Source organism: Vulpes lagopus, chromosome 2 (assembly GCF_018345385.1).
Source record: "Vulpes lagopus strain Blue_001 chromosome 2, ASM1834538v1, whole genome shotgun sequence".
NCBI lineage: Eukaryota > Metazoa > Chordata > Mammalia > Carnivora > Canidae > Vulpes > Vulpes lagopus.
This window is the reverse complement of record NC_054825.1, coordinates 28,048,937-28,072,382: the sequence shown is the minus strand read 5'-3', so window position 1 is coordinate 28,072,382 and position 23,446 is coordinate 28,048,937. Positions and strand designations below refer to the sequence as shown.

The 23,446-nt window shown below is 44.4% G+C and overlaps 3 protein-coding genes across 12 annotated transcripts in view; 1 reads left to right on the top strand and 2 right to left on the bottom strand.

Annotated features, from left to right (window-relative positions):
- The window catches only part of SEC31B (SEC31 homolog B, COPII coat complex component), a 59,638-nt gene extending 58,726 nt beyond the window's left edge, over nt 1-912 (bottom strand). For 9 of the 10 annotated variants that reach the window (XR_005986094.1, XM_041744416.1, XM_041744415.1 and 6 more), the window contains exon 1: nt 776-912. The gene's annotated coding sequence lies outside the window, so the exon portion shown is untranslated. The remainder of the gene's footprint in view (nt 1-775) is intronic. The other variant, XM_041744409.1, reaches the window with a different exon arrangement.
- Nucleotides 913-3,712: 2,800 nt separating this feature from the next.
- NDUFB8 (NADH:ubiquinone oxidoreductase subunit B8) lies at nt 3,713-8,323 on the bottom strand. Its single transcript, XM_041746632.1, has 5 exons — nt 8,174-8,323; nt 7,789-7,915; nt 6,390-6,489; nt 5,827-5,982; nt 3,713-3,899 (listed from the first exon to the last, which is right to left on the bottom strand). Exons 1-5 carry the CDS (start codon nt 8,253-8,255, stop codon nt 3,807-3,809), a joined length of 558 nt encoding a protein of 185 aa, XP_041602566.1. The 5' UTR covers nt 8,256-8,323; the 3' UTR covers nt 3,713-3,806.
- A 4,530-nt stretch (nt 8,324-12,853) lies between these two features.
- Nucleotides 12,854-22,846, top strand: HIF1AN (hypoxia inducible factor 1 subunit alpha inhibitor). The gene is made up of 8 exons (XM_041739867.1): nt 12,854-13,059; nt 13,326-13,576; nt 16,261-16,409; nt 18,284-18,429; nt 19,230-19,336; nt 19,754-19,817; nt 20,051-20,161; nt 20,993-22,846. The coding sequence occupies exons 1-8, from the start codon at nt 12,883-12,885 to the stop codon at nt 21,035-21,037; spliced, it is 1,050 nt and encodes a 349-aa protein (XP_041595801.1). The 5' UTR covers nt 12,854-12,882; the 3' UTR covers nt 21,038-22,846.
- Nucleotides 22,847-23,446: the final 600 nt, after the last annotated feature.

Genomic DNA, 23,446 nt, shown 5'->3' with positions numbered 1-23,446 from the left:
ACTCAACCTCTAATGTAATCTCCAGCCTGAAGAAAGTTTAAGGCTGCCAATTCAGCCAAGATTCTCAGGGGGCCTCTAAACACTTGAGGCAACATCAATTACCTACGGACTCGCTGCATATCATATTATATAGTCACCATTGCCACCTGCTGGTCAAAGCTATTTTCACGTTTCTGGGGAAAGCCCTTAAAAAAGTAGGGGCTGCGTTTTGCACTGCTCATTTAACGTGCAAATCTCATTTCTCACAATGGTTCTATGCGGCAAGTCCTATTATTATCCCCATTTTACGAGGAAGAAAACAGGCTGGGCCGAGATGTGAACCCCAATCAGCCCCCATGGCCCAGTGTGTTTAACCATTATATTAGTTCAAACTAAGTTCAAACACTTGAGGTGTTAAATCCCCGACGGTCTAGAAACCGGGAAGATGGGCTTTTAATCCACATTCAACGGAGAGCCGAACAGACTCCTGCAGTGATGGTGCCCGGCAGCGACCCTCCGGGGCCCTGGCCCTTTGCGGGGCACTGTCTGTCCTGCCCACTCTGTGCTCCAGGCCGGGGCCGGGAGCGCGAAGGCAGGCTCGAGGGCAGCGCTGAAGGGAGACGCTCGTCCGGCCGCAGCACCCCCGCGCGGCGGGGAGCGCGGAGCTGGCTGCGACCCGAGGGCGGCCGCGGTGCGGCCCCGCGCTGGCGTGTCCGCGGGGGGTGAGCTCCCCCGAGGCGCTCTACCCACGGAGGAGCCGCAGTCCCCGACTCCAGACAGGCGGGGGAAGACCCACCTGCACGGAAAGCCCAGGTCAGGGTGGCGCGGCGCGGCCGGAGCCCATCTCCTTACAGGGCCTTTGGGCTCAACAGGGTGCTGCGGACGGCAGCCGCCGAGGGCCAAAAGTAGTCCTGGCAGGGCACCGCACGCGCAAAGCGCAGGGCCGAGGAGCCGCGGAGCCGCGGACCCGCGGACCCGCCAAGGGTGTAATAGGATTCTCGCTTTCACTTCGGGATGCGTCGCCTGTCCTGTGATCGCGCAGTTCTGCCGCAGTGGGTCGGATCCTGCGACCGCTAAGTTCTAGCCTATTCAATTTGAGCCAGGCTCCCGGACAGTCCCCAGAAAAGGGAAAATACTAATTCATTGTTTGTTAAAGTGGAGAAGACCTGGTACTAGTTCCAGAAGCTGTTATCCTAATTGACGAGGTAAATAGGAATCCCGGCCGTAAATAACGGCAACGCACTACAGCCCGGCAACAACTGGTGCCCAAAAGCTGTTGGCTGAGCTAATTAAAGGGGAAGGAAGGGCCCAACTGAATATAGGCCCCCTGGCATCTCCTGTACAACGAATCAAAGAGGTCAGGTACAGATTGGGAATACCAGTTCAACAAGGCAGGTAATTGGAAGTTAGTGAGAATTATGAGTTGGGGTGCAATAATATGAAGATTATATTCTGAGACAAATAATATGGACTCCCTTGAAGAGAAAACAGACCTGGAGGCAGGGACTCAAATTAGGAGACTAACAGAATAGTCCAGGTACCGGGTGATGAATGTCTGGATTAACATAGTGGTGATGATTGTAAAGGAAAACTGGACAGGCTCTTGTGACTGATGAGGTAAAGGGTTGAAGGAGGAAGTGAAAAAATCAGATGGATTTTTTTATGTTGACTGAGGAACATTTCCAAGCAAAAATGTCAGCACCTGAAGACCTTAGACCTGTTGATTCAAAACTTTGGTTTAATGCATAAGTTCCACTGTGTTTTTCCAGTTACGTCTCCAAAGATGGTGAACTGGTTCAGTTATTTTACAATGGAGCCCCTAATCACTGTGACACCAGTCTAAGTCCCTCTTCATGTGGACTAGAGGGTTTTGAAGTCAGGACAACACAATTTAGGGCATTGTCTGTCCTGCCCACTTTGTGTACTAATTACCTACTGAACATTTCTTGAACATCTTAGCACCACAACAGGGGATGAGACTTGACAGCAAGTAAAACAGGGCGGAAACCTGAACTTTAGACTATACCTCGAATTAGGGAATGAGGCAGAAATGTCACTGGTGGGAGTGCTCTGAAGGAAATCTGAACCAGGGGATCCCTGGGTGGCTCAGTGGTTTAGCGCCTGCCTTTGGCCCAGGGCGCGATCCTGGAGTCCCGGGATCGAGTCCCGTGTCAGGCTCCTGGCATGGAGCCTGCTTCTCCCTCCTCCTGTGTCTCTGCCTCTCTCTATCATAAATCATAAATAAATAAATATTTTTAAAAAAAGAAATCCGAACCAAATGTTTAAGGTCAGTTTCAAAAATAGAATTAAAAAAAATTAAAAGTACAGGGGTGGCTACATGGCTCAGTCAGTTAAGCATCCGACTCTTGATTTTAGCTCAGGTCCTGATCTCAGGGCTGTGAAATTGAGCCCCATCTCTGGCTCCACGCTGGGCATGGAACCTGCTTAAGATTCTCTCCCTTTCCCTCCCCTCCCCCTTCCAAAAAATAAATTAAAATTAAAAAAATTAGAAGTACACTCTTCTCTTTCAGCTCACACATCTCATAATTCTTTTCACTCTGTTTGGTAACTGCCAGTCTTACCTTCTAGGTAAATACTTGAAGGCAATTATTTTGTCTTGTCCAATATTATATCTACAGGATCTATCAGTTTCTGATACATATTATACACAGAGGTTTGTTAAATATATTATCAAATGCGACAGAGGACAGAGTGTGAAAACAGATAAAAAGCCAGTGGAGACACTGAAGTAGAGGCATTTTAGTATCAGTATTCATCCCCTGATCTCATAAAAGTCCCTTTCAGTGCCTGGACAAAAACTAACTTGGATGAATTTGCTTTCATAGGTCATGTTGAATGTGTGATTTTTTTGTGGACAGGTTTTCAGGTAGCATGACTGTTATTTTAAGAAAATGTCCCCGGGGTCCCTGGGTGGCGCAGCGGTTTGGCACCTGCCTTTGGCCCAGGGCGTGATCCTGGAGACCCGGGATCGAATCCCACGTTGGGCTCCCTGCATGCAGCCTGCTTTTCCCTCTGCCTGTGTCTCTGCCTCTCTCTCTGTGACTATCATAAAAAAAAAAAAAAAAAAAAAAAAAGTCCCCAAAGGGACAAAAAAAAAAAAAAATGAATTGGTTCACTTAACAGATACATTGAGACAGACCCTCAAAAACAGGAGCAAAAGCCATGCATAGGTTCAGGGTAACTCAATGAACTGTCCTCCAATTCACAAATGTAGCATTCAGAATTTGCCTTGGAACAAGGAATACACTCTTACAACAAAAATAACATTAGAGAAGTCACAGCCCCAAGTAAGTCCAAAAACACCTATTTACCCTGGATTACCCTGGAATATACTTGGAACATGTTAAAGTGCAATTTAAAAAACAAAAAACTAACCACTATAAAAAGTTTTTTTGTTTTGTTTTGTTTTTTAATGAGAAATACATCTTGTCCCAACTTGGGAAATCAGGAACGTATCTTCCTTCTTCAACCCTGTATATGGGAAAAGGAGCTACCCTTACCGCCTGCCACACAACTGGAACCTTCAAATACCTTCACAGTCCCAGCAAAATAAACAAATTTACTGTTTTCTTGTGCTTAACTCCTCCCACCCTCCCATCTTTCTAATCTCAGAAGGGGTAGGGGGTAAGAACAGATAGCAGACAAAAAAAAAAAATGAAAAAAGGATGAGGTCCTCACGGCAGTGGCTATTCCTGGGGAAATGAGGCACAGATACCACAGCACTAAGTTTTATTAGGGATTTCATTAAGGTTAAATCTCTAGAAATGAAGGAGTCAGTTAAGGGGCACAAAGCTGATGAAGCCACTTCAGATCTCATAATGAACCACTGGCTCAGGCTCTTTGGTGGGATCGCCGCCTCGTTCCAGGTACAGATTATTATAAGGATACTGCTTTGGCCCCTAAGGAAAAAACACAGGTCAGCAAGACAGCATACATCCCAGCCAATACCTGGCTATACCCCACTCTGAGTTAACAATCACACATTGTAAATGGGTACAAAGTAGCCTCTGGTCAGACCCAGCTGGGCTAGAACAGCAGGAACAGCACTCCTCTTCCCTCATCAGCCCAAGGCAGAGAGAAAGCCTAGATTGTGAGAGAAGTGGTGCCTACACTTCTGTGTGTGTGTGAGTGAGTGAGAGAGAGAGAAGGAGGGAGGGAGAGTGCTTTCTAAATGAGACGATGCATCCATCCATCCCACTCTCTCCTGGGGTTGAGACAGACTCAATCTCCTTTAAGTCACTCAGCCTCTAATGGTTCCACCACTAAAGTGGCCTAGCAAATGAGGCGTGCAGGAGCAGCAGTGGGGGAAAGCACAGAGGAGACACGGCTGGGACGTGCTTTAGGGGCTGCTGGCTTTACCAACAAACAGCTGTCAGAGAACACAGCTCAAGGGGAGGAGAAAAGGGTGATGTGCTTACAGAACTGAAAAATGGAAGAGCCACACTGTGTTTCTTGCTCTCCTGAAGTGAAGTTAGTGCTCACACCAGCCCTACGTGCACTCTCCAGCCTGGAGCCCCTGGGGCTTGGTAGGAAGGCTCGTGTCAGTGCACACAGACATACCAGCTACCATCAGGACATTGATTATCTCTGCAGAGGTAGCACTGAGCAGCCAACTGCAAACATGACAGTCTGCCTGCTTTTAGTTCCTTCCCGTACAATCTACCCTGTAGATTAATCATCCTAAAATCCTAGCCTTCATTATGTCACTTGGCTGTTCAAAACCTCAACATAGCTCCCTGCTGCCTAGAGGCAGACCAAGTCATCACTGGATCCCCAACTTCTAGCACAATCTGTACTTGGTACATAGAAGAGTTTTCATAAATATTTGTTGAATTAATAGCTTACTATACCACTAAGTCCCAATTCCTAGTTACATAATCAAAGCATCCCAACCTAAATTATCAACTCACCTCACAATGTTTTTTAACAGGCAATTTCCACACCTAATTTCCCAGAACAAGAAAATTACCTGTTAAATACTGATTCTAGAACCCTACCATGGAGCTACTGAACCAGGAAATCTGAATTTTTAGCAGCTCTCTTTAGGTAACCAGTACGGCTGGTTATCTAGGAATATTTTATGTGCCTATTCCACTCCAGCTAACTTACTCTCCTTTTCCTTCCTTCTATTTTCTCTTGTCCCAAATGTTATCCCCAATTTCTCCCCACCATCAGAAGTCTATACATATTTTTAGTATCTAGCATGATCCTTCTTTTTTTAACAGCACCTCATACCCCTTAACACAAATGTTCACTACATACATATGGACATTAAAACTGCCACATTCCTACATTTCTGTTCAAATGTTGCTCATTGTGTCATTTATCTACATTTTATTCTTATCCAAATCAAATTTCCTTAAAGTCAAAGAGTATACTTTCCATGTCCTTTACACTCTCCAAAATAAAACTGTCTGTGCTTATAGTAAACAATTGCTTCTGGTACCCTATAGGAAGTGCCCTTCACATCTCCAGCAAAGAATACGGTTTGAGGTCTAGATTCCTTGACTAAACCTTGAAAGATCACTTGCTAAAATGTAATTGGTAAGTGTAGTCCCCAAATGGCAACTCTAGAAGATTAGTTGACTTAACACATTCTCATTTCTTACCTAGTCCTAAATTGTTTCTTCTCACTCAGAATGACCCAAGAAATAGGCATGGAGCAGTGCTCTGATACTTGTGCCAGGTCAATGGGTAAGGCTTTCCACAGGCCTTAATAGGAAGCCAAGCCTGGCATTGGCTGGATCCCTACTGCACAGAGATTTCATTCTCTCAGGAAACAGAGCTAAGTAAATGTGCCTACTGGGGCATTTCTCAGATACTCACCACAGGCTGGTAGGTGCGGTAAGTCTCCCCAACCCAAAACATGAACAGCATGAAGGCCACGAAGCCGAAGAGGTGTTTACACATGAGATTCCAGGAAACGGGCGTGGGTGATGTGTCCACACGGTTCCTGATATACATGTCAAGGTCCCAGTGCATCTATGGCAAAAAAGCAGTTACATGTCACATACTGCTCTTCCTACAAAAGGCAGGCAGTGTGCAAAAGAGCCTAACACAAGTTTCAAGAAAGGTATTTTACTGCCCTGGGGCAATATTCTGAGAGTCAAGTGGGAGCTACTCTAGCACATAGGACTAGGTGCTAGCTTAGATCTAGGTTCTGCTGACCAAAGACAGCTCTATCAAAGTACAGAGCTCTGATTATTTCCAGAAGTCCCATCCTATGTATCATACATGGACCCTCAGATCTCAGACCACTGGATCTTGTTTCCTTGGGCAGAAAACCTTAATGTTGCTTAGGCAGCAAAGTGCCATTTAAGCTAAATAAAGAATTCTCACGGGATATTAGAGAGAAGGAAGAAAGGTCAAATGGGATATGGATCTCTCACCGGTTCACCCCAGTTCAACCTCAGGTCTGAGTGGTCCCAGTTATACCATGGATCCCTCTCCTGCTGTGAGCGGTCAGGGAGCTTCGGATAGTCGCCATACCTAAGAGACAGAAAAACTTCTGGAAGGGGCTCTGAGCAGCCTCACTCAGACAATTCAAAGTCCCCTCATGTTAGAGATGAGAAACCAAGTAATAGAGATAACTGACTCACCTAAAGTCAGAGAAACACACTTTCAAATCAATTTATAGTCACTAAGCACAGAGCTAATTACAGAAGTCCAAAGTGTAAATAAAAGACTGTGTCAAACTCTGAAGCATTATAACATACATGTTTTTCTTACCTTCTTTCAACAATAAAAAAAGTCAAAAGAAAAAAAAACAATAAAAAAAGTCACGCAATGTTATAATGTTAGAGCTGGAAGGGAATTTAGCAATCAATCACTCTGATTCTCTCATTAGATAGAAAATGAAACTGAAGTTTAGTCTGAACCCAGGGTCACCCAGCTAATCGGAATACAAACAACAAGGGTCCAGATTAGAAAAGCATTCTCTTCATAGTAACTGCTTCCCAACCACCAAGTTAGCATACATCTCCATGTCTCAGACACCTCATGGGACTTCCTGCTAAGCTGGGTCTGCCCCAACAAATCCGATTTCAACTTTTACGCACTGCTCCTAAGGTTACTCTTGTCCACAACAAAAATCAGAGACATAGAAAATGATGACAACTAGTCGTGTGTCACAGAAAATGATTGGAAAACAACAAGAATAGGAGCTGCTAAAACCACTATTGGAAGAGTGATGTATGAAAGAAAATAAACCTAACAGTAATCACTTCAGATAACTAACCAAAGGGATGTTACCTAAAGGAGGGATGGATAACATCAATTGGAATAGAGAAGTTGGCTGTTTAACCTGCTTGACAGTTACAACTTCCATAGCCATAAGAACAAAGTTTGTTTTTTTTTTTTAAGAAAGATATACAGACGAATATAGAGTACTACATCTACAAATAAGGCTCTCAAGACAGGAGTCCGGTTCCAGTCTGATCACGTGCCTGAATGACAGCACCTGAGCCCAGCAGATGCTCAATCTAAATGAAACCTTGCGCTCTGGCTGAAGCCAAGGAAAGTTCCTGCTATTCAGGGGTCCTCAAGGGAGCTATTAAAATCTCGGCTTCCTCATTTGAGGAAACAACCCGAGCCAAGGAGAAAATTGAAGTCCTCTAGGCTGCAGCTGCTCACCCATCACTTCCCACCTCCCTCCCCCGAGAAAGTCACCCATACCATTGACTCTGAGGGGTCACGAGAAGGTTCAGGGAAAATGGTCTGAGTCAAGCCACCCAACCCAGCTGGCCATCTCCCATCACTACCCGGCTTCGAGCAGACTCTGCATCTCACCCCATGCCATCATCCGGGTACGGTTCGTAGTCCTCTACCCGCATATTATATTTCTTGGCGGCGGCGGCCCGTTCTTCCGGGGTCTTGGGATAGGGCCCCGGGAGCATGTCCTTGGTAATATGCGAAGCTGGAGATCAGAAGAGGGCGAGTCAGAAAAGACCCCGTCCCTCCTGCCGCCCCGAAGGCTTCAAGCTGCGGTGGCTGCGGCGACCCGGGCTTCAGGGAACCAGTGAGACTCCTGACACCTTTTTCTGGGTATACTAACTCCTCCTCCGCCCCTCGCCGGACACGGCCCCTGCGGTATCCGCGATGTCCTCCTCCCCCAACCCTCCACACACCAAACCTCAGGCATCCCCACACTCAGGCCTCGCCCGTTCTCGCGGACCTGTCCGTGCACCCAACGGCACGGTCCGGGTAGCCCTTTGCAGCCTTCGGACTCCCAGGACCCAAGCCCTGGCCGCCGCCATCTTCACCTTCCTCCCCGGGTCACCCTGCACATGCGCAAAGGCCTCGTCACGGCGGCCGAGCCGGGCCAAACGCGACGAGGGAAGCCAGTAGCGAAGGAAAGTCGTTAGGCTCCCACAAGGGCGGGGCTTAAGCCGTGTTGGGAAGCTGCAGGGAAGGTGAGAAAAGAAGATGGATAGAGGCGGAGAGGGAAAGCGGGAAGGACAGAAAATCAATCAGGTCACTACTTTGACATCTCATATTGTGTCCCTTTCTCCATCAGCTGACTTAGACACTTCCAGGGATAATGGGGACACCGAACCCAAGCATATCAGATGTAGTACAAGTCAACTGAGCCTGTCTTAATCCCTTCTCCTGACTGCTTGCCTTTTTCCTCTCCGTCACTGGCACTTCCTCCTTTAGTCCCCAAACGTGATCATTCTTCAAATTCAGCCCGTAGTCTTCCTTGCTCTTGTTCTGTTCTGCAAGTTGGTTGATCTCGTAGAGGAATGATGCAACACACAAATCGGCCTGGAATTCGCTCCTCAATTTTACTCCGTGTTTATATTTGAATGTCTCACTCACCTCAACCCAACAAATGTTAAACCAATCGCAGCATCTAAAGCAGCTCTTCTCAGACTAGCTAAAGCCTCAGATTGGCTAGGACTTATATTAATAGATATCAAGCCAGACCACAGTTAACAAACTAGCTTAACAGAAGAATGGGGGATATTATCGTGTTTGCATACGATTATGTTTTCACTTTTACACAAACAGGATTTGCCTAATTTACACAATGTAAATGTACATACATCTGCAACAACTTTTAGGGTGATTACTGTGTTGCTGCAGAATCCATTATTAGAGACATTCTCAAATATATATTAAAACTAACAATTATATATACCACTTGCCATATAAATTTGAGTGAGAACTACTTCACAGCAACTTGCCCTCTTGTAAATAAGCATCACTAGTTGATGTTGAAAATAATTGTACAATATCTGCATTCAATCAATAGCAAGCCCTGACGTAATTTGGGTCAAGAAACAAGAGTGGCTATAATTTATTTACTATTATCAAGATATAATTCACATACCATGAAATTCATCTCTTTAAAGTATACAATAAAATTGATTTTTAATATATTTACAAAGTTATGCAATTATCACCACTAATTCTAAACTGTTTTCATTACCACCCCCCCCACCCACCCCCCACCCCCACCCCCAACCCCACCCCCACAAAAGAACTCCTGTCCCTGTTAGTGTATCTCCCCTACCCCTGGCCCCTGGCAACCACTAATCTACTGTCTGGATGGATTTGCCTATTCTGGACATTTCATATAAATAGAACCAGGCAACATATAACCTTTTGTGTCTGACTTACTTCACTTAGCATAATATTTTCAAGGTTGGTCCAGGGTTGTAATATATGTCAATTCTTCATTCCTTTTTATGGCCAAATAATATTGTCATATTGATTGCAACTTTTTGTTTAAACACTCATTGTTGATAGATATTTGGGTTATTTCCACGTTGAGGCTATTATAAATAATGCTGCTGTGAATATTCTTGTACAGCTTTTTGTGTGGATGTATGTTTTCAATTCTCTGCAGTATGTACCTAGCAGTAGAATTGCTAAGGAAGGAAGATCATGGGGATCCCTGGGTGGCGCAGCGGTTTGGCGCCTGCCTTTGGCCCAGGGCGCGATCCTGGGTCTCCAGGATCGAGTCCCACATTGGGCTTCCGGTGCATGGAGCCTGCTTCTCCCTCTGCCTGTGTCTCTGCCTCTCTCTCTCTCTGTGTGTGACTATCATAAATAAATAAAAATTTAAAAAAAGAAAGATCATAACTCTATGTTTAACTTTCTGCAGAACTACAAAACTTTCAAAGAAACTGCACCATTTTACATTCCCACTAGCAGCATAAGAGGGTTCCAATTTTTCTACCTTCTTGCCAACACTTGCTACTGTCTTTTTTTTATTATTATTATTATAGTCATCCCAATGGCTGTGAAAGGTATCTCATTGTGGTTTTGATTTGCACTACCCTGATGACTAAAGATGTTGAGCATCTTTTCATGTGCTTATTGGTTACAGTATATCTTCTTTGGAAAACTGTCTACTCAAGTCTTTCATCCATTTCTTATTTGGGTTTACTTTTTATTGCTGAGTTGTAAGAGTTATTTATGTATTCTAGATACAAGTCACTTATCAGCTATATACTTTGTAAATATTTTCTCCTGTTCTATGGATTGTCTTTTTTACTTTCTTGATGGTGTCCTTTGGACCCCATTTTTATCCTTTCAGGTGTTGGAATTTGTCAAAAGCTTTCTGTCATCTATTGAGATGATGTGATTATTTTTTTCTTCTACTAATATGGTTAATTTTCAGATGTTGAATTAACTTTGCATTTCTGGAATAGATTCTACCTGGTCATGGTATTTAATCCTTCTTAATATGGTGCTGGATTTGGTTTCCTAGTATTTTGTTGGAGATTTTTGCAACTATATTCATAAGGGCTATTGGGCTGTAGTCCCTTTTTCGTGTGATACCTATGTCTCATTTTGGTATCAGGATAGCTTTTCCCATAGTTGGGGAGTGTTCTCTCTTCTATTTTTTCCAAAAGTTTGTAAAGGATTGGTGTTAGTGCCTTTTAAAATGTCTGGTAATGGGGCACCTGGGTGGCTTAGTGGTGAGGCATCTGCCTTTGGCTCAGGTCGGGATCCCAGGGTCCAGGATCAAGTCTGACATCAGGCTCCCTGGAGGGAGCCTGCTTCTCCCTCTGCCTGTGTCTCTGCCTCTCTCTGTGTGTCTCTCATGAATAAATAAATAAACTCTTTTTAAAAATAAGATAAAATGTTTGGTAAGATTTATCAGTGAATACATTTGGTCCTGAGCTTTTCTTTATGGAATGTTTTTTTATTCCTAATTTAATCTCTTCACTTGTAAGTCTATTCAGATTTCCTATTTCTTCTTAAATCAGTTATGATGGTATGTGCCTTTCTAGGAATTTGCCCATTTCATCCAGGTTATCTAATTTTTTGGCATACCATTGTACATAGTATTCCCTTGTACTCCCTTTTATTTTTGTAAAGTCAGTAGTAATGACTCTTCTTTCTTTCTTGATATTAGTAATTTAAATATTCTTGCTCTAATTATTCTTAATTCCCAAGGGTATATATTAATATGCTCTTGTAAAAATCCAAACATGCAGATAAAACTGAAGCCTTGGTTGGCACCCACAACCCTAAACCCTCCACAGAAGTAATCCCATTATCAGTTTGGTGTAGCATAGTCACTGTACCATAATTATGTAGTTAAGTTAGTGTATTAGTTTTTTATTGCTGCATAACAAATTACCACAAATTTAGCAGCTCCAAACAACACTAATTAATTGTCTCACATTTTCCATGAGTCAGGAGTCCAGGCAGAGTTTAGGTGGGTCTCATCTCAGGGTCTCACCAAGCTAAAAGTAAGGTATTTCTGGGGGCTGTTGTCCTCATCTGAAGCTCTGAGTCTTTTTCCAAGCTCAGTGGTTATTGGCAAAATTCAGTTCCTGCAGTTGTAGGACTGAGGTCCCTGCTTTCTTGCTGGATGCCAACCAGGAGCTTTTTTTATCTTCTAGAGCCTACCTACCATTCTCTGCTACATAGCAGCTTCTCCTTCAAAGTCAATAGGAGAACTTCTTTGGCCTCAAATCTTTCTGACTTCTGTCACTGAGCTCTAGACCCAGATTTAAAGAGCTAGAGTTATTAGATCAGGCCCACCCAGGATCAATCTCCCTTTTGATAAACTCAAACTGAACAGATTAGGAAACTTAATTACATTTTTGCCATATAGCATAACCTCATCGCAGGAGGATACCCTACCATATTCATAAGACCTGTTCTTATTCAAGGGGGGAGACCTATACAGCATGTATACCAAGGGATGGAAATCTTTGGATCCATCTTAGAATTTGGCCTCCCACAGTCATTCATAAAAATCGCCTAAATACTCCATTGAAGTAATTGATAAGGCCTTTCATAGCCAATATAAATTGTTTGAAAATGTCAGAACGCTCATGGTTGGCCATTAATAATAAGCTTGGTCCCATGGCCTAAACATCTTTAAGTGGTAAAGAGAAAAAAAGAGAGACAAATAAAATGATGCTAAAAACAGATAACCATCTTTGATTTTAAAAGAATTCAACTTGCCATCTATCTTTTGTCTAGGCCTTTAGAGCAACCTTTGCCCAAATCTATCAATCTGACTAATTGCTTTTTCTTCTGACTTCCTTAAGTAGGTAAAGTGTTTGCTTCGCTCCCCATCCATGACTGTAAAGTTCAATGCCCCACTAAACTGGCTTTCTTCTTGTCTTCTTGTATAGGCCTGGGCACACTGACGCAGCAGTAATATTTGGGGGATTCGTTAACCGGGTGATCAGTGAGTGAGTGGGTCTAACCTCTGCGCCCCAAGTCTTCACCGGCGGAGCTTAGAGTGTAAAGCTGTCTGTCACCGCCAGGGGGAGCGCCCCCACGCCGGGTTCCGCGTTCTTTGTGTCTCTGGACTGATCTCGCGCGCAGTCTATCTCTATGGTTTCCGTTGTGTTTTACCCGGAATAGGCGGGGCTTCCGGTTCCGGTGGGGCTGTCTGTAGCGACGGACATGGCGGCGACAGCGACGGAGGCTGCGGCCTCCGGCTCTGAAGAACCCCGGGAAGAGGCTGAAGGCCCCAGCCTCGCCTGGGATGAGTCCCAACTGCGTAGTTATAGCTTCCCGACCCGGCCCATCCCGCGTCTGAGTCAGAGCGACCCCCGGGCGGAGGAGCTTATCGAGAATGAGGTAGGGGGCGGGGCCCCGTCCGAAGGGGGAGGGGGAAGGGACCTGGTTGAGAGAAGCCAAAAGCGAATGGTCACACAAGTCGGGCATTGGCCGGGCTGTGGACTACGGCTTAAGGGAAGATAGAGAAGGAGGCGAGAAGAAATGGGACTTACGGAGTTCGTGCTTTTTCACGGGAGAAAGTGTTCGGAATTGGGGAAGTTGTTGGAGTCATGGGACAAGAATCCGCCAGCTCCTTGGGATGATTTCATTTGTTTGTTTTCACTTAGGAGCCTGTGGTACTGACAGACACAAATCTTGTGTATCCTGCTCTGAAATGGGACCTTGAATACCTGCAGGAGAACATTGGCAACGGAGACTTCTCTGTGTACAGTGCCAGTACCCACAAGTTCTTGTACTATGATGAGAAGAAGATGGCTAACTTCCAGAACTTTAAACCCAGGTCCAACAGGGAGGAAATGAAATTTCATGAGTTTGTTGAGAAACTGCAGGATATACAGCAGCAAGGAGGGGAAGAGAGGTAGGTTCCCAGATCGTGGTTTTCCATTGAATCAAGGGTATCCATTTACCTTTCTTGTAATTATTTGAGCATATGGAGGAGTTGGATGAGTTCTGTAACTTCAGAGATGAGACAATTATTAGACTTGAACTGTGACTCTGTAGTTTTTTGTCATCTTCATTAAGTGACAGTCACAGTCGCGTAGAAGGGTTAGGTAGGTGAACAAAATGAGTGAAATTGTTTCGGTGAAAACTACAATGAATCTGAAAGCATATGCCCTGTCAAAATGAGAAGTCATTACTTGACTCTTGTTTCCACTTGGGAGTGAAAGGTTGCCAGATACGCTCTTATTTTTTGAGAATCCAGGAATTAGGATTTTTACTTTAATTTTTTTTTTTTACTTTTAAATGTGGGCAGCTAATTCAGATTTTTAAAAATACTGTGAGGTGCCATACAAAAACGAAAAAACAACTATCCTTGGATTTAGCCTTGAGATCGTCAGTTTGCACCCTGTATCATGGCACATTCAGAACTGACTGTTCTCTGTGCTTTTATCCTTATATGTGAGGATAGCCTCTTTGATAGGTCCCAGACAGCCTTCAGTTCCACACTATAACATTGCTTCTGGGGAATTGCTTTCACTGAGCATCTCCATCTCACACGTGGTGCTCAACCCTGGGCTTGTCTTTAGTCTCCTGCCTCAGTTTTTTTCCTGACTCTCTGCAAATCCATTCGCTCAGCAGCATGTGGCTGAGCGAATGGATTTGAAATACCGTGTGTGTGTGTATGTGTGTGTGTGTGTGTCTTCCTGACGTTTAGCAGCTATCATAGTGCTAGAACTTTGACCAAAAAAGAATTTCCAGGGTCTCAACTGATTGATCAATTCCTTATGTTTTAAAAATACATAAGTTTTCTGCTTAAGTTTCCTCAAATTTTACATAGCATGTACATGTGTATGTGCACACATCCGTCCCCTACCCCCCAACATTAAGAGAGACAGGTCGATTAAATGGTGCTGGTGGAATGTAACGCATTGAACGAACATTTGCAATGGAAGGAGCATGAGAAAAGACATGATTCCTCATTCCTCAGTCACTTTAAGTTTCCTACCTCCCAAAGGAGGAGTAGTTTGCCTCACTAAGTATATGCTATGAGTGTAGTCTGTACTTTATGAGTGATTCAAGGAAAATTTTTTTCTTATGCACAAGTTTTGCCCTACCAGCTGACTTTACCACCAGTCAGTTCCACTGTGGAATTGGGCAGGTTGTTATGATTCAAGGAATTCTGTGATTCCTCTTTGAGCACTTTTGACCATTTACTGTAGAGATGTAATAGGAGTAGTTTGGATTCATGTTTGGTGAGTGGTCTGCCCCTTTCAAAGTTACTTGGCAAAAGTTTTGTATGAATATTTTATTTCTGGGGAGAGTACAAAGGTTGAGTTCGAGTCTTGAGGGTTCCTTGTTTCCCAAAAGGTAGCTACTGTTTAGAACTTACCAAAATTTCTGGTAATATTGCCTTAAATATCCTGATTCTAGGCACTCAGATACCTTTGAGCCCTTTGAAGTAACATTCTCAGGACTAGAACAGGGCTCCTTACAGGGCTTCTTTTGTGTTTTGTCTTCATGTTTACCCTTTTATTAATGTTCCTTGTGGAACTTGAGCAAATGTGTCTGGGTTTTCATATCTGTTAAGTAATTTCTGGTCTTCCTTGGTGTATTAGGAGCCCTGGGTCTGCTGAAAGCCTGATGAAGCCTTCAGCTGTAGGAGGCTGCTACAGAGAGGTGGCTGAATTAGTTAAGATAAACTAGGCTTCAAGCCAGAGGCAGTGACTTGAAACAACAAAGGTTTATTTAGGTTTATAACAACAGTTATGCTGCATGTCCATCGTAGGTCATGTATAAGCTCTGCTGTTAAGCCATCTTTTTCATTTTGGGACCCAGATTGCCCCAGCAGTTACAGTCTGAAACCTTGCAGCTGATTAGCAGAAGGAAAGAAATGTGGTAGTCAAATTACAGTTTGGAAGCAACACAAATAATTTTTGTGGACGTCTCATTGGTCAAAGCGAGTTAAATAAGCAAGCGTGGCTGCAAGGGGATACACGAGAATTAACTCCACAGGGAGGGAACTAGCTCTTAGTGAACAGTAATATGATCTATTATAATAGATAGAGCTCCATTGAGGGCCAAAGAGGATGTCTGAAGCCCCGAAAGTCTCTGGAGAAAGGCTGATTGATCATTCTAGACTCTGAATAGGTGTTGAGGAATCTGTGAAATTGTATGAAAGTCTTACGTGTATGTAAACTTTTATGGAAATGTTCCTTGGATTCTTAGATTTATGCTGTGATCCAGAAAAGTTTAAGAATCATTTCTTCAGGGGTGCCTGTCTGGCTCAGTTGGTAGAGCATGCAACTCTTTATCTTGGAGTTGTGAGTTCAAACCTCACTAAGGGTGTAGAGCTTACTTAAAAAAAATAAAAGGAATCACTTCTTTTTAAAGTAGCAAGTTAGGTGTTGAATAGAATTCAAAGAAGGATAAGCAAGGATTGACAAGGATTCAGTTCTGTGAGAATCTGTCTTGGTTAAGATTTGCATGGCTGCAGCTGTTCTCTGTAGGAGGTACTGGTGTGGATATGGATTTCCAGGTGTGTGGAGGACATGCCAAAGGACCGTATGTGCACTAATGGCATTTTATTCTCGGGGAACATAGGTTGTATCTGCAGCAAACACTCAATGACACTGTGGGCCGGAAGATTGTCATGGACTTCTTGGGTTTTAACTGGAACTGGATTAATAAGCAACAGGGAAAGCGTGGCTGGGGACAGCTGACATCCAACCTGCTGCTCATCGGCATGGAAGGTAAGAAGTCTTTCAGAAAGCAGCATAGTTTGGAGTTACACAAACCTGATTTCCAAACCTGTCTTCACCACTCATTTGCTTTATGACTTTGAACAAGTCATTTGACTTTCTTAAACCTCAGCTTCCTCATCTGTGAAAGGAATATGATAGTATCTTATAAATAGCTATGAAGGTTAAATGAGATAACACTTAAAGCGATTTATGCACTCTAAAAAGGAAAATTAGTTCTCTCTTCCCTTCCTCAGTTGCTGCATGAGCATGTATACTTAGGTATTAGGAATCTTCCTGCAATATTATTCTTTATTGAGTTTTCTGTATTCAGAACATTTTTATTTCAGTAGAAGAGGAAAGCTTATTTTTTCAATATAAATTGGACCTTATCTCTTGAAGGTTAACGTATTTATGGAGTTAAGTCCAAAAGGTATAAATAGGAATGTTAATGATAAATCTCTCTTCCACTCCTCTATTTTCCAGCCTTCTGATATCCCTTCTGGAGGCACCATATGTTATTAGTTGTTTGTGTATCCTGTTGGAGGATTTTATGCATACACGAGCAAATATGCGAATATATTCTTTTTTTCCCTTCCATTTGAATGAGAGGAGAAGCCTTTGAACTCCAATCATAGGAAGGAGAGCTGCTTACTAGCTCTTTCTTTTATTTCTGGTACTAGCTCAAGGCCAGACCTGTAAATGGTACTTAGTAAATGGTGAATAAATTGGATTAAACAAAGAAGCAGAGTAATTATTTGTTGTCATTCACTACTGGGTTCTGAAGCCTTGTTTCCGCCTTTATTGTCCTTTCTTCAGATTTGGATCCTTTGCTGTCAGTGTTAATAAAGATTTCTACCAATGAAGCTTATGGATTGTACCCCTAACCTGCCTCTTTGAAACCAACTCTTGATTAACCCGCCAGGAGCTAGTTTTCTGACTTACTTAGCTATGTTTTTCTGTTGCCTTCCTGCCCTTTGGTAGAGTGCACAGAAGCAGATCCCTCAGGTAGGGTTGAGAGAGCAAATCTCCTTTGAGGGTGCACTTGGACTCTCAACATTAAAGAAGGCCACGCTGTCTTGGCCTACCCAGGAAGACCTGGGGAATGTTTTTTAAACTCCATGCCCTGCAGAGGGCCCCTTGGCTCTCAGGGATTGTGCAAAGGATAGACAACAGATGAGATCCCAGTTAAAAAGAGTAGATGGAGCATACATACACTAGGGTAGAACTAATTCAAGTTAGCACCTTAAATAATTTGCCTTATTCAAATTATAGAACACTTCAGGAATCTGATATGCTTTCCCCATGCCTCCATGAAAATTAACAGCCCTATTGTTGTTCTAAGAAGTGTTGCATTCCACAAGTGTATTAAAGTGGGAGCAAAGGTTGAGAATCTCTGAGCTCCAAAACAGCTACCCAAAGCAAGTATATATCCATACAACTTAAAATGACTGGTTAACTGTCAAAGAAGATTATGCATGTGTTGTTGATACCAGTCATTTCAGTTGTTTGTAACTTGCTTTGCTACCCTTGAATTCTTGCTGTAGTCCAGAAGAGTACAAGTATGCACAGTATATTACTTTGCCAGACTTGTGAATATCATGTTGATGTGCTGCTGCTTCCAGTAAGGACAGAAGCATCATTTATGAAAGTTTGCTTTGCTCTAATCGATGGTGAACTCTTAGCCAGCAATGGTTTCTGAACAACCTATTACTCACTGAAAGGGTAACAGCTAATTTGCTAAGAGTTGTCATTGTTATCAGATCTTCCTGATTCTGCTTGAAATTTTGATTGGGAACCCTTAGCTGAGAGGGCACGCTGGGTTCCCCTCCAGCCTATGCAGTAGAGCCATTGCTCTGAATAAGAAAATGTCTTTCCTCCTACAGGAAATGTAACACCTGCTCATTATGATGAGCAGCAGAACTTCTTTGCTCAGATAAAAGGCCACAAGCGATGCATTTTATTCCCTCCGGATCAGTTTGAGTGCCTGTATCCATATCCTGTTCATCACCCATGTGACAGACAGAGCCAGGTGAGCTTGTGTGGTCTGAGGAGGGTATAGAACTCCTTTGGGATCTGGGGTTGGCATGTCATTCCCCTTCCTGTGGATAAACTCAGGATAATTTCACAGTGTAGCTCATATAATCCAGGGCCTTGTGGTGGTCCCTAGGTGTTTATAATGATAAACAGCCCCATTGAGCTAATTCTGGAGGGCAGACCCCATCACTGCTGCTGGTGCACTCTGGTTATCTTGTTTGAATGTGTATGTCTCCGTTGGATTTAATAATTGTTTTCTGTGTCATGGATGCTGCTGCTTTTTGATAAGGAGGACGCTAGAATTGTCATATGTTACTTACTGTCTTTCTTGGATTTGAAAGAAGTATCTGGTTGACCTTATGGCCAACCAGAGAGGTCCTCTCCTTTCTTGAGGAGAAAACTGCCTAGCCACTTCATGCAGGAGTTTTTGCTGGCAGGACTATATGTGTGAGAGAAAGTTTCAGAGGATTTGGTTGAAGGATGCATCCTCATTTCTCATATCTGCAGGCCATGAGTAGGTTTTCTAACCTGTGAGCTGTGATGATTGGCTTCTGACCTCAGGAACACTGAGGTTTCTTTATCACTTAATCTTCAAGCATGGCCTATCTTACACCGTTTTCTGAGAGAGAGCGTGTATGTTTAATGTGTATATGGTATCTTCTGCTGAATATAATTTCTAAACGCATCTTTTTTCTTAAAGCCATCTTTTTATTGCCACCAAACTAGCACATCACGGTTATCAATAAAGATTTGGTGATTGACTGATTTTTTTTTTCTTTCTCTTGAACCTCTCAGGTGGACTTTGACAATCCTGACTACGAGAGGTTTCCCAATTTCCAGAACGTGGTTGGTTATGAAACAGTGGTTGGCCCTGGTGATGTTCTTTACATCCCAATGTACTGGTGAGGAGGGGGTTAGGACTGGGGGCTTCTTGAGAGCTTTCTTTCCCATTCCCAGAAAAGCTGTATCTATGTCCCTTCTGACTTGTGGCAGGATTAGTCTTCTGTGATCTACAGGAAGGTTGGCATATCCAGATGTGAGCATACTGAACATGGGGGAAATGACAACCTAATCTCTCAGACAAGATGACAGTTCCTCAGGTCCAAAGAGATCCCAGAGGCTTGAGGCTGGAGAAACTATTCTTGGCTCTTATGTATTTGGAAACTGAACACCACTGCCTCTGATTCCGGGGTCTATTTGGCAGGATGAGTATAAAGATAATGTTCTTGTAATTTGTTTCAGCTGGACTTTTCCTAGTTTTCCATCTCTCCTTCTAAAGAATATTGGTGGCAAACAGGAGCATGTTTATTTTCTTACAGGTGGCATCACATAGAGTCATTACTAAATGGGGGGATTACCATCACTGTGAACTTCTGGTATAAGGTGAATATGGGTTTTTTCCTCTAGATGGGATTGGGGTGAGGTAGGTGTAATAAATGATTTGGGGGCAGGGTGGGGAGGTTGGCTGTCTCTAAAAGTGATTCCTAGGTCTTCGGGGAGATGAAGGAGGGTTGGGGTCAAACTGGGTTTCTTAGAAGGGGTGAAGGCACTGGGATCATGGGTTATACTGAAGCCTGCTGCTAAAGGCATTTCCTGAGCTGCTGCTTCCTTTGCAGGGGGCCCCCACCCCTAAGAGAATTGAATATCCTCTCAAAGCCCATCAGAAAGTGGCCATAATGAGAAACATTGAGAAGATGCTTGGAGAGGCCTTGGGGAACCCACAAGAGGTATGTGGCTGCCCCAAGGTGGCACTCCTGTGGCCCAGTGGGCAAGAGTGACCAGGGAAAATCAGGATTGGTGTCACATTCTCCATAGCTCTGTTTCAGTATCTGGTGTCCTTTCTCTCCATAGAGGTTATGGGCGTGTTCAGAAAATCTTTGTTTTCTGGTGAGAGCTGGGCTTGACTGGTGGATCAATTATAATCTGTTCCATGCTAGTGGTAATGTTCCCCATGGGGCTTGTGTGCCAGCTGGGGACCCCTGAGGGGATTCTTCTGGAATGGGAAGTGAGCAGTAAAGCATCTCCTCACGCTCTCCCAGCTGTGCCAAGGCTGCTCTAGGTAATGTTGAGACCTGCTTCCCACACAGGTGTGCCAGTGGCCCATTGGGTACCCAGGGGAGGTATTTGTAATGCTCTTGCCTTCTTCCTATGGATAGCCTCAGCATCCAGAGGACCTGTGGGATTGGGAGGTGGCACCAGCCCCAGTTGCAGGTGACCGTTTCGGGATACAGACGCATTTAACCTTCTTAAAACTCATTTAAGAAGCATGCAGGCACTCTTGGGTTTTGGGGGATTATTGGCTCCTCTGACCTTCTGTCTGTCAGTTTGGTGCTGCTTACAGGGTATTGTGAGAGGGAAGGTAATACAATATGGGCCCAGAGGAGAGGGCCATGTCCTGGAATATTCTCCAGGAAGAGAGTAGGCTAGGGGGTTTACAAGATTGAATTAAAGCCTTGTCCCTCCCCTTGGCTGGACATACAGTGCTTCAAGACACACCATGTCTGGCTCCAGGGCCAAGGGACAGGCAGTTCTGACTGGCTCCTCATGTCTCTTCACAGGTGGGGCCCTTGTTGAACACAATGATCAAGGGTCGATACAACTAGCCTGCCAGGAGTCGAGGCCTCCTGCCAGGTGACTGCTAGCCCGTCCACACCGCTTCATTGATGAGGACAGGAGACTCCAAGCGCTAGTATTGCACGCTGCACTTAATGGACTGGACTCTTGCCATGGCCCTGGAGGCAGGTGTTTGGGGCAAGGCAGGGTGGTTGGCGCTCCACTCCCATTTGGAGGGACTTCTTGCCCTTGCCTCTGTGCCCCAGCATCTTCCCTCTCTGCCCCCCCTAAGGTCCTGCATTCAGTGTGTGGAGTCCCAGCTTCTGGTTGTCATCACGTCTGTGTGTGTCCATCTGTCACCCTCGGGATGTGTGTGCGTGTGTGTGCATGCACACGCGTGGATGTATCTGTTCCTTGCTTTCTCCTTCTGGGTCAGGATGCCACTGCTGGCTCTCAGTCCTGTCTCCTGCAACCTCAGTGCCTCAGCCTGAGAGTTAGATGGTCTTGGATGCCCACTATGTTTGGGCTGCAGGGCCAGTCTTCCTCCTTCCAGTTTTCACAGTCAGGCTCTAGGCTGGGTGGGAATGGTTACTGGGACTCCTAATGGGGAGAGTGAGAAGGAGGCTTGCCTCTAAGAGCCTAGATGACCTTCCTGTGAGAGAATTAGAGAGTTCCAACTTGAACCTTTAAGCTCAAGCCATACATAGAAAAGAACCTTGGAACATGAAACCCAAGGATTATGCACAAGTTCCAAACTAGAGACACATACAGCTTCTCTCTTTCGGCACCAGCTCTTGCTCTCTGTGCTGAGTACCAAGGGAGTCCTCCTAGTAGTGGCTTCTCTAGGTTCTAGGGGTATAAGCCTGTGTGTGTGTGTGTGTGTGTATGTGTGTGTATGTCTGTATGTGTGTGTGTGTCGGTGTGTCTCCGTCCACACTGGCCTGCCTCTCTGCTTACCAAGTTTCTCCACTGTTTAACCTTATCCAGTGGGACATACAGTGTAAGCCCCAGGGAAGTACTGCCTGACCTAGCCTAAAGCTTTTAAACTCAGTTTTAGCCATTGGATGTTGGTCAGGTCTCACTGCAACCTGCTTGAGGCTGACTGGCTAGAGCCTCCAGGTCCTGTGACCCTCCCTGCCCAGGCCACATCCTTTCTTCCTTGGAGCTTCCTGGCTGAGTAGATGAAATGGGGTCCAGCTTAGGTAGCTAACTTACCACCTGTCATCCACTTCAGGTCAAGGACAAAAATGTAGCCTTGCCTCTTAAAGCCAGCACCTCTGCCAGACCCCACTGTAATGTTCCACAAACACCCTTGAAAGTCAGGGCAACTGACGGAGCACAGAAGTGAAATTTCCTTTTCTGTTCATTGTTACTTGTGGGAACCCCTCTCAGGGCTACAGCTTATAGCTGGGCACTGCACAATGCAAAGGGCCATCAGTCACATGATTCAGTAGAACTGGGGCCACTGGAATTGGGCAGTATGGTGGCCTTATGGCCCTTTGTCTTCTCACCTCCACTTCCATCTCTATGCCCCTTCTCTCTGTCTGGAAGGAAAGAAGAGTTGGAAAACTGGGGTTTTTCCTTTTTTTTTTTTTTTTTTTTTTTTTTTGGCCAAAGGTTTACTTTCAGTGTCTGAGCTGTGGCTCTAACCCCCAAAGCTCAGTTTACAGTTACAGCGCACTGATGGACTGAGAGGGTGTGTGTATATGCATGTGTGCACCTGTGTGTGTATTTTGGATAGGGGTGTTTATTTTTAGTGCCCCATTCTGGGGTTCTCTGATGCAGTGTGGGTGTGCAAACACGGTACCTACCTTCTCAAGTGTAGTTCTTTCAAATATAGCCAATGCTGGAAAATGTGATTGCAGTGATCTCCATCCCTCCATTTCTTGGGAAAGAGGAGCATTAGCAAAGAAAACAAGGCAGAGGATAAACATGACTACAGTCAAACTTTGAAAGATAGCAGATTGTTTTTGTTCTCCTTAGCAGGTCTGCTGTGTTCCTGGCTCAGCCCTCAAAGATGTGGGCGATGTGCAGCAGGGAGGCATGTGCCACTCAACTGATCCTTGTTGAGTGCTGTGCTGACACAGATCTGACCTAAGGCGACATAGGAGGAGGGTCCTTTACAGGATTGGTCCTGACCCTTGGGTAATATAATAGTGACCCTGATTATTAAGACACCTAATAACAGCCTAGTGTTTTTATCTTTGGTTCTCATCCTGCCAGGTAGGTATTTTCCTTTCACAGCTAAAGAAATGGACTCAGAGAGGTTTCAGTGATTAGTGGCAATCAGGATTTGAACCTAATGTTAATTTGACTGCAAACCCCCTGCTACTCCCTATCCACAAAACTGTTGGTTCTCCTACCTTGCCACTTCCCTTGAACTATAGTCCATCCTCAGATCTCATGCCACTGGGCATTGTCCATGAGGGTCCACAAGGTATAGCTTAGGGTAAAAGCTT